At 29.6% G+C, this 11,757-nt stretch overlaps 1 protein-coding gene across 1 annotated transcript in view; it reads left to right on the top strand.

Moving 5' to 3' along the window:
• The window catches only part of LOC106458537, a 62,505-nt gene that overhangs the window by 35,439 nt on the left and 15,309 nt on the right, over positions 1-11,757 (top strand). The window contains exon 7 of the mRNA XM_013918056.2: positions 7,557-7,676. Coding sequence (XP_013773510.2) covers positions 7,557-7,676 — 120 coding nt within the window. The remainder of the gene's footprint in view (positions 1-7,556; positions 7,677-11,757) is intronic.

An 11,757-nucleotide genomic window follows, 5' to 3' on the forward strand; every position in this document is an offset into this window, starting at 1 on the left:
ATATATATATATATATATATATGTGTGTGTGTGTGTGTAATGTACTGAAACTGAAACCTCAATGTATCTTACAAAATATTGGAAACTATGCATTTATTGATTACTGTGTAAGCATTGTAAAATAGGAAATAGGATGTTCATCAGCACTTTCACACCTATATTACCACTGAATCTCAACCACTTAAGTTTATTGGATCAGATACAACTTTGTACAGAGCCATATCATAAATATTTTCTTTCACTTTTATATAGTACATTAGACAATTCTTGTTGCAACTACTGTACTGTGTGAACAAGCCGATAAATCCTACCCCACTGTGTTTTCAGAGCTGGGATTTGAATAGACTGTAGGAAATGTTTACTTATGGACCAACATTCAAATATATACCCAGTTTATTGGATTGGCCTAGACTTTTTACAAAGCATAAGCATTTTATGATACTATACTTTAGCTAATTCTCATTGTAACCATTATACTGTCAATAAGTTGATAAATCCTACCCCACTGTGTTTTCAAAGCAAGGAAAGTTCTGGGAATTGTGCCGCAAAAGCTTATTTGATATTGACGTTGTCAAAGTAATCAAAGCATGGTAAAACCTAAACAGGAACAGTGATTTGTTGCTTTATATTCAGCAGCTTTTTACTTCAGCCAGTAACAGTAGAATAAATATAGGAAATAGGTGTAAAAAGATTAGAAGAAACTTTCAGGAGATTTACTTCAGAACTTTGTTATCCATACTGAAAAGGACAGACAGAACTATTAATTTTGTTTCTTCTAGTTTTAAGGCATCTTCTAGGAACAAAGTAACAACAGAAAATAAGTGTGGAAAGGTGAGAATTGTAAACTCTGACCATAAATACTTTGAAATCTTGTGATCAATATTAACAATACTATACATTTTGTTTTGCATTTGCAACCTTTGTTTTCATTATACTTTGATTACTTATCTTCAACCTGGAGAATCAAGTATAATGTTACAGTAAAGAAAATAACAGATAAAATATAAAGGTTTACTGAAAATAAAAATAAAACTGTTTGATATTTGATTACGATGTTTTTTATTTTTCATTTGTTTTCACTATTTATTATTATAAAAGTAACTAATATGTAAAAAATAGAAACTTGTTAGGTAAGATAATGAAAGAAAAATAATTTTAATCTTTGTGTGGTATATGTGCCATCAGCTTGTGCATTACACTATTTGATATGGTATCGTGAGCTGCACCTGCGCTATGTAATTTTAAACTTGTGTTGGGGTATTTTTTCGTCAGACATGGTTCAAAGGTCAATAAAACAAAAATTAAAAAATATAAATAGATGTATACTGTTATGAGCTATTTAGAATAAACATTTGTGGTTTCCTGTTACAATTTGCTGTTATTCTCGAACTAAAAGAAAGGTAATTTATATTTATTTCCTAATTTTTGTGATGTTTATGAGGTTGGTCAAATCAAGCAACACTATATAGAGTTAACATTGATAAAATAAGATATTAAATGTAAAGTTTTATTAAAAAAATTATTTGATTGCCTAGTAGGAAATGAAACTTGAAAATGTTTAGATAAAGAAAAGTATTTTTAATCTTAAAATTAAAATTACTTTACATGTTGAATAGTCAACATTATGAAAGAAAAAATTCACGAGCAAATCTTTAATACAAAAGTCTTAATACTTAATTTCAAAACATGATATTTTGTATATGACCTTGTAAGGTTTACTGATAATCTGCAAAATTTTGTAAAGCTAATCATACATTATCAAAAAATTATAGAATAATTACTCTCATGGATACTTTTGTTGTTACGAGATACGTAGATTCCACCCAGCCTGTATTCATAGGGTTAAATGTGGGATAGGTGGGAGTTTATATAGAGGGCAGCATTGAATGAGGAAAGCTATTATGTAAGAGGGGTAAGTATTTATTGGAAATATAGTTTCACTGTAGGAAGATATTAACTTTTGTTTTTCACCAAGACTGTGTTATGTTAACTGTCATTTTTCTAACAGGTTTTGCTAATTTCTGTTTGTCATTATATTCACTTAAATCATTTTTGTTTTTGTTCAGGTACATTCATTCTTCATCTTGCCTCAGCCATGCCTAATGATTACAAAATTCTTGTCATTATAATTGCCTGAATTTAAAATCAGCTTGTAAAGGAATATTTTTATCAACGTTCTCATCAATGAAGTTAACCCTAAACATACGGGAGGGTCAAAATGCATGTCACAAGCTTTTTTTTTATGGAGTTATGTTTCATATTCAATTAATCTACTTTATTACCTATATAGGTTAATAAATATGACATCAAAATGTTTTAATTTCAAAATAAAATATCTAAATAAATTTTAAGTCTGCACCTTTGAAGTCACATAATGTAGGAGTGCTCTAACTTTTCCTTTTTTTTTTTGGTTCATAAGGGTTTCAGAATTTTCAAACAGTTAGAAATGCATATGATATATATATATTGGCAAGATGGAACATAAAACTTCAACCTTTTCTTGCATTACTGAGATGGCACTATATTTGTCCAACCCATCTTGACACACCTATTCTGTACACTGTGTCTTTTAAAAATGTCTATAATTCTCTCTGACATTGCTAATGGACATGCTTATGAAATTCAAAGAGCAAGTTCTCAATTATATGAAACAGACTATTGTTGTTTTTTTGTTTTAATGGTAGAAGATGCCATGTTACCATGAAAGCTTGATGTATTTAGATGAAAGATGTTGCTCAAAACAGTAATGAAATTTATAAGATCTATTAATAGGCTAGTTAATATTAGAAAGCCAGGTAAATTATGGGAGTTCTAAAACATCTTATTTTAGTGTCATATATTTTATGTGTTCTAAAATGCCTGTAAGCTACATGGATTTTTTTTGGAAATGCCAAATTAGATAGGTTTATATATATTTTTATATATTGTTAAATATTTTTTGACAAAATTAACTAAAATGTAAAAATTATAGACTTACTGGATTACATAAGAAAACTTAAATGACAAAAAAATTCTTCTCAAGGAACACACAAGGGCTGATGTCACATGATGTAACTCGATAATTTGTTTAAGCTAAGTTCCTCGAGCTGGCATTGGTTGACTTGTGTTTTTACACGAGTTAAACACAGTTCAAAAAGCAATAAAACAGTACAATTAAATGAATTACTGAAGCTGTTTAGGATAAATAATTGTAATTGTTTGTTACAATCTGCAGTCATTCTGTTCAAAAAGCAATAAAACAGTACAATTAAATGAATTACTGAAGCTGTTTAGGATAAATAATTGTAATTGTTTGTTACAATCTGCAGTCATTCTGGGAACTTATTTTTGATTTTATTTAATATTTTTCAACCTTAGGTATGAATGATTTCATTACAGTTAGTGTTAGGGTAGAAAATATATAAGATAAAATATAAAATTTTAATGGAAAAAAAAGAAAAATTCTTTCACAAAGTTCACATTGTTCAAAAAGCAATAAAACAGTACAATTAAATGAATTACTGAAGCTGTTTAGGATAAATAATTGTAATTGTTTGTTACAATCTGCAGTCATTCTGGGAACTTATTTTTGATTTTATTTAATATTTTTCAACCTTAGGTATGAATGATTTCATTACAGTTAGTGTTAGGGTAGAAAATATATAAGATAAAATATAAAATTTTAATGGAAAAAAAAGAAAAATTCCTTCACAAAGTTCTAAAAGTTATGCAAATGAAATATGAAATTGTAAGATGAAAAGATGTTTTTTTTTATTCTTAGCACAGAAATCATCTTTCACTCAGACTGACTCAGTAAAGGCTTCATAAATTTACTTACAAATCTTTCAGTAAAAATACAAGTAATAAAAACCATTTTGTAAATGTGAAATGATGTAGTGTCAAAAGGTATGCAAACACAAATATAGGAATGATACAGCTATTCATAGGTCATCACTACATGAGTTTCAGTATTAAAATTTGATGTTACACTGTAAAATGCACAAATAAAAAATGGTATGAGATTGGTCAATTTGATCAATCTTGTAGTGAGAGTCTATAATTGTCAAGACATGTTTTGACTGAACTTGCTTTTCCTTGTACATGAGTCCTAAGCTCTTATTTACATTTCATTAATGCCTACCTTGACATCACCATGATATTATGATAAACAAACTGCATACTAACAGTCAGGAATATATAGCTTCCAACTGCAGCAATATTAAAGTCAAGTATACATTTTACGATGTAACATTAAATATTAATATTGAAAGTCATGTAGTGATGATCTATCTATAGCTTATCATCCATATATTCTTGTTTGCATTCATTTTGGCACTGGCATCCCTACATCATTTTACATTTACAAAATGTTTTTTTATTACTTTTTCGTGACATTGTTTCCCCAGAATATGTGTAATAAAATTTAATATTATACATATTGATTTTTTTTTTACTCCATTACTTCATACATAATAAAGAGGTTGGCTCCCTAAAGACATCAGTTATTGTATAGTATACAAAGCATTGAGTATTCTACATGTTACAGTCATCTAATGTTCATCTATTATTGGCTGGTAACTCCTGTTTCACCCTGTACTTAAGATTTTTAAAGGAACACCAGATTTCTGTAAAAAGCTAACTTCAAGGAGTAATAGTAACATTGTTTACACTAGAATTATGATTTTATTTTTTTATAATTACTTCTAGTTATTACAACTAAGTGATGACTGCCTAGAAACACATAGAGTGGATTTAGGTTTAAACTGACATTTGCTGATAAAGGAGGTGTAGAGTTATCTCGAATGAAACAAAAAAAAGAAAGATGAACAATTTAGTGAGTTGGTCACTTTTTGGTTTGGTATCTTAACGATAGTTTCTTGCCTTGTTTTTAGGCTTCTTGGGTAGAGAAACAAAATGAAAGTGAGTGGCAATGATTTTTTAAAGTAAAACTCTCTCTCATTGTTGATTGTTTTAGTGTACATACTTGTATTATGCATATTGAGTATCTTGGCCATCTCTACATATAAAGTCTACACACTGTATGATAACAGGCTTACACTTTTTCTAAAAAATTGCCAAATTTTACAAAGATACAGTTCGTACATTCTGAGTTATAGTATTTGTAGTTTCATGATTACATGCTGGTTACAAGGCTATTCAAATTGGCATGACTTTGATCAGAAAAGCCAAAAAGGAATGCAAGTCATAAGTCATTGAAACCAGTTTATTATGAAACCACAAGGGTATTGTTGTGTTATAAAATGCTGAATTTTGTTGGCCTGTTATAACTGCTGTCTAAAAATATACAAAAATTTATTTGTATTTTTCAATTTAATAATGCTTTCCATATGGGCTAGGTACATTGCACCTAATCCATAATCACCAAGGTAAACATGAGTAAATGTGAGAGTACTTATACCATAACTTTGGATAATGTATGCATATCTTTTATGAAATTTCACAGACTATCAGTAAACATTACAAGTCTTGTATACAAAAATCTGATTTTTTTAATTAAGTATTTTTACTAAAAATTTCTTCCTGAATGTAAGGAGTCAAATTCACTCAAAGTGTTGATTGCTCCAAGTGCAAGGTGATTTTTATGTTAAGATTAAAAATACTTTTCCTCATCTGGAAATTGTCAATTTTCGTTTGCATTATCTTTAAAACTCGCACTTTTTTTTTTCAATTTGACTAACCTTGTAACCATCATAAAAAATTAGGAAGTATATCTAAATTACCCTTTTTTCTTTGTAGTCTAACTGGAAATTGTAACAGGAAACTACAATGGTTTATCCTAATTAGCTTAAAGCTCATAATTAATAAAGCTCATTAATTTTATTATTTTGTCATTTGAATCATGTTTAACTAGTAATCCTGCCACACAAGTTGTATCTCATTTGGTCATAACATTTTTGGCTGTCTAATTATAGGATAAGAGCCACTAAAAGTTCAGCAGAGCTTGTTGATATGTTTTCTGTGGGAATAAAGTTTGAACTGGAAGTGAAATAGACAATTCTATATCCAGAAAACAATGTAATATAATACATCATTTGATAGATTAAAACTTTGGCTTTCTATTGGTTATAAATAGTATAGTATTAAATGTCAGAGAGAATTGTCAATTTGTGAAAAAGAGGTGGGCATGGCAAAAATGTTTGATTTTCTAGTTTGTGGCTCCGCAAACAAATAAGGTTAAAGATTATAAAAAATTTTCTTTGCTTGAGTAATAACTATATTATAATGAGTAATTTACATTAAATTCCTCACTTTTGGAAGGGGTGGTAAATAAATTAGAGAAGAGGGGAAATATAGAGAACAAATGTCGCGATTCTCATATCAGGGTGAGAGTGAGGATTTTTTTAACATTTTCTTATAAAGTAAAGAACTTAAAACTTATGTAATATTATAATTTGATTTGTTAACTATGTTTTGATGCCAAGTTTATTTGTATACATTGATAATAAAGTAGTTTGGTTAAATTTTGAACGTAACTCTGTAAAAAAGGAATAGTGACATACTCAGAAAAATTTACCCATAATGAAAGAGTTAATCACTTTTGTTTTCTTGACTGAAAATAAAATGCCACTTATGAGAAGTGTTGTGGTATTCTCAGGTGCAATGATCTCTCCAAAGAGGTATCAGTTAAGATCTGCAGAATAACAGGAGGTCTGACATTAAATATACCATGGAGCAAATCTGAATTCTATGACTTAAACTGAGTTTGAAAAATTAGCCATAATGCATAACAGAATGAAGCAGTCTTTATTCAATACACAAGAACAATCAGTATAGTGTATTCACAAAGGATAGTGCATTTACTGAAGAGAGCTGAGTGTTAAGAAGTTCTGTAAGTTTTTCCAGAGTGAGAAAACATAGCATTATATTAAGAAAACAGTAATGGTAGTCTTCATAGGGTGCATGTGTTACCCCCATGACAGTTGGTCATTTCCATTAAAAAATAGGAAAGGTTATATCGAGATGTTATCTGATCTGCCAATGGAAAAGGCTACTGTCTACTTTCACATAATATACACAACTTTACAGAAAGCTTTCCAATGAGAAGACACAGATGATAGCATAGATGAATTACCTAGAACAATAGGTAGCTAGGGCAGAAGGTATTTGCCTACCTTTATGATTGATGTTCTGTGTTAAAACTACCTACTCTTGCATAGATAAAATACTGAAAATTTTCTATATTAAATTAAAGACCAGCAAACACATGTTATAACTGCATACCACAGTTTTAAAACCTGTTTATAAAATCAAGGAATTTGTTTTCATGTTATCTTATTAGTGATGATAAAAATGTTGTTAATCAACATGTTCAAACCTATTTAGAAAACCAAAGAACTTGTTTTCTTGTTGACACAGTAAGAATAACAAATTACATCAACCAGTGATTTGCAGTTTTTTTATGTAGCAGATTTTTTATTGTGTTCTTACAATCATAGAAAACAAGGTAGTGTTAAACATATTTTGTAGAGGTTGATAGGTTAGTAAGTCTAATGTCTGAATCCACTTATAAAACACTTTGCAGTTTTAACTCATTTTTCTGTGCACTGACTTTTCAGTTACAAAAACTGACAGACAAGTTGTTAGAAAAAGACAAGGAGATTGCCAACCTTCAGACTACCAACTTTAGTCTGTCATCAAAAAGAGAGTTTGATTCTTTTGTCGAAAAGAGTTACATGGTATGACATTTATAATTTCTTACTGTTAATGCTTTGATTCAAAGGATATGTCTTGCCTGAAGTTTAAAGATAATCATTTGAAATTTTTGGTTCAGCAAAAGCTTTAGAACTTTATAATAATTTTCATATTCCTACCAAAAGTATAGACAATTCATACATGTAGAAACAACAAAATGTTTTGAGTTAATTACCTTAGAAAATATCATAGTTATGTGATTTAACCACATTTGTGGAACTCATTATTTAGAAAATATCATAATTGTGTGATTTAACCACATTTGTGGAACTCATTATGTAGAAAATATCATAATTGTGTGATTTAACCACATTTGTGGAACTCGTTATTTAGAAAATATCATAATTGTGTGATTTAACCACATTTGTGGAACTCGTTATTTAGAAAATATCATAATTGTGTGATTTAACCACATTTGTGGAACTCGTTATTTAGAAAATATCATAATTGTGTGATTTAACCACATTTGTGGAACTCATTATGTAGAAAATATCATAATTGTGTGATTTAACCAAATGTTTATATCTCATTACTCTAGAAAATATTGTAGTTATAGGACTATATTTTTCTAGGGATAACAATACAGGTATCTACTCTAGTTATGATAATTTATATGGATCGATTAAAATCACCAGTGGTCAAAAGTGATAAGTTGCTATGATCAAATGAGTAAACAACTGACAATTAACATCCCACAAGAAGGTCCTGGTTAAAGTTTTTGAAGTACATTTTAAAAGTGTCACTTAACATCTGTTATTTTAAATTGATAAAGTGTTGTTAGATTTTTTAAAATAATTTCAGTAAAATGTTTATAATGAATTGTATAATACCACAGACAAAAATATTGTTCCTGCATGTCAGATCACTGGGCTGATCAAGGGCAATTGAGAGACTGATCAAAGTTTAATTTTGTTATAATAGTTTATGTTGATTGATTAAAATCACCGGTGGTCAAAAGTGATACGTTGCTATGGTCAAATGAGTAAACAACTGGCAATTAACATTCCACAAAATGAAAATTAGTAGAAAGAGGGTCAACAGAGGTTATGGTTACTGTGTTGCCATGAAAAGAAAATCTGCAACATATGACTATTTCCATAACAAATATTGTATTCTTCTCATTGTTTAGAATCTCTCGTGTGATATTCAAAAATAGTAAGTTTTATGCCTTTTATTGACATGGGCTGTAAAAGACACTGGCAAAATAGCATTTACGGCTGCCAGTGCAACAGTGTCTGGCACAACAGAAGCAGTGGTATATGCATTGCCTTACACGTTACATGTTTCTTTTCTTTTTCTTTACAGTCATACTGTACCTTTAAGTGTTTACAGTTTTTGTATTGATTGTAATAAATATATGTCCTAAACTTTGCAACATGAATTAATGAATACACATTCTTGTGTATTGTAATAAATGTATGCCATAACCACTGTAACATGTAATTAATGAATACATAGTCTCATGCATTCTAATAAGTCTATGCCATAACCACTGTAAAATGTAATTAGTGAATACACATTTTAATTTCATTTGTATTATCAACTTCCTTGAAAACTTCAATTGTTTGATGGGGTAAACTTTATCACATGTTGGATTATAAATAGAAACTTGATATTATCTAAAAATATATAAGTATGTTATTTATGTGTTTTGTAGTTCGAGAAACATTTAAGTTAAACAGTTATTGTTGGTGAATTCAGGTGGATGTTATGCAGATAGGCTCAATTCCAAATCAGAACATTATAAAAATCATCAGTTCACTGTTGAGCAAAGTGATAAAATTGTAAATCTGTCAATGTATACATAAATCTATTAATTTAATTTCAGCTGTTAGAATTTGTTTTGAGTTTAATTTGTAAATCTGAAAGTATACATAGATATTGCATAAGCCAGTTAGTTTAACCTTTTAAGTGGACATGATGTTCAGTATATATATACATCATAAGGAAATGCTCTCCATTAATTTAATTTCTGTTGTTAGAATCCATTGATAAAAGCTGTTGGAAATTGCTTATATAAATCTGGAAGTGTATTTTGATATTGCATAAGCATTTTAGTCTTCAGTTGTTAGGATCTTTTTGTCAAAGTTATTTGGGATCAGTGTTTAAGTCTGGAAATATAGATATTGCATAAACTCTTTAAGTGGGTAAAATGTACAGCATGTGTATGTCATGCTAAATTTGTTTATTATTACCTCATATATATGCTGCGTATATTATAAAACTATTTCTGTGGTATGTTAGTTCTTTTATACACTCAAAAATGGCACAAAACTCAGAGTTTTTCTTGAAATACATACTGAACACACAATTCCTTTGACAAGCATCAATAAATGTGACCACTCCCATGCCATGTTCATAGCAGGAATAAAAGTACAATTAGTGATATTTTTTAAGATTCATCTGATTAAATTAATTAAAGGGAGGAGAGTGAAACTTGCAGATCTTTGAATAAACTGATTTAAAAAGTTCAATTGAAGAAATAGATTCTGATATTGAAGCTGAATGTTTTTTATGGTGGCTAGGATTAAGAGGTGGAAAGAGATCTGCATTAGTGTTTTATGGCAAAAGTAGTGAATTTTTTTTGTTCAGGATGCCAAAAATGTTCTTCAGCAGTATTTCTTCAGTAGAAATGTATGGCATTTTCAGGTTAAACTGATTTCCCCAAAAGTGTTAGGTAGGTTGACCTTATAATAACAAAATGAAAATAATTTTTATTTATTCAATAGACAAAACACATTGTGTTAACATCTTTTAAGACACCAGATGATTGCCTACTACTGGATTTGTGAATTGATTAACTGACTTTTTCCCTCAGGATGTTTTACCATCAACCAACTCACTTGTGATACTGTGTAAATTTAAAATTTGTTACTTGAAATGTCAGGTTTACCCAGAGCAGTTGATGCTAATCATGACTGGTCATTCCCATTCTACATTAGGGAATCCATAACATCTGCCCTACCAGTGAATAACACTGCTGTCATTGACCTTTTTGCACAATGTGCAGCATTACAGCAGTACTTCCCCTGCAGTAGAGTAGGTATTATCTCTAGAGAACAACAAAGGAACAAAGGCAACTAGAACAAAGTCACCTTCACAGTTGTATGAACCACATGTTATGTCAAAACTCCATCGACTTAGAAGAAATGAATAATTTTGAAAATTTTACTTTAAAATAAGAAAGTACCAAATGCGTAGTATGCCTGCATACTACAGTTTTCCTTCCCCCTGTTTTTCAGGCTTATCTTCCTTTAAGCTGATAATTAAATTTGATATTCATGTTCAGCAATAACTGTTCAATCCTTTAAGTGCATTTTCATCTTAACTTCAAGCTCTCCTGGCTTTTAGAAAATTGGATAGAATAAGTTTGACAAAACATGATTGCAAAGATAGAAGAACACATTGCACAATATGGTACAGAATTGCCTGTAAACAAAGAGGACAAAAGTACTGGACACAAAAGTGCTCATTTAGTTGGTGCTTTTATAGATAAATCTCTTGTAAAGTCTGTTCACAATGATGTATTTCCAGACTCAATCTTAAAGCAGTTTTCATTTCATTAAATCTAGCTATTCTGTCAAGTGCCACAGTTGAGAGGGTTTTTTTCAGTTACAAAAGATATGTTGAGGGCAAAAAGAGGAGGAATGTCTGGTTTTCTTGAAATGTAACAGTGATATTGACCTCCTAAAATAATCGTTTTAACACTGCAGTTATCACATGAAGTAAACTCTGTTAGATTATTTCTCACTAATTGATAGACTACTTATTAGTTATTTTAGCCATTGGTATTCCTTTTTCTTGTATTATGTAAGTCAAAAATTGCTCTTACTTTGAATATTATAAAGGAAAAATAAAGATAGCTCCCTTAATTGCTTTTTTAAAACTTCCAAATGTATAATGCATTTTTTTTGTCTCAAGTTCAATGCTTACAGTTCAGTTCTGTATATGAAAATACTAAACCACCGTGACCCGTTGGGTCAACCACTACTCAGAGGTTATGAAGAATTCAAGCTAATTTCAATATTGCACCGAAATGAAGGTTTATTTTGAGATAATTTAATT

Source organism: Limulus polyphemus, unplaced genomic scaffold, assembly GCF_000517525.1.
Source record: "Limulus polyphemus unplaced genomic scaffold, Limulus_polyphemus-2.1.2 Scaffold482, whole genome shotgun sequence".
In the NCBI taxonomy this organism is placed as follows: domain Eukaryota; kingdom Metazoa; phylum Arthropoda; class Merostomata; order Xiphosura; family Limulidae; genus Limulus; species Limulus polyphemus.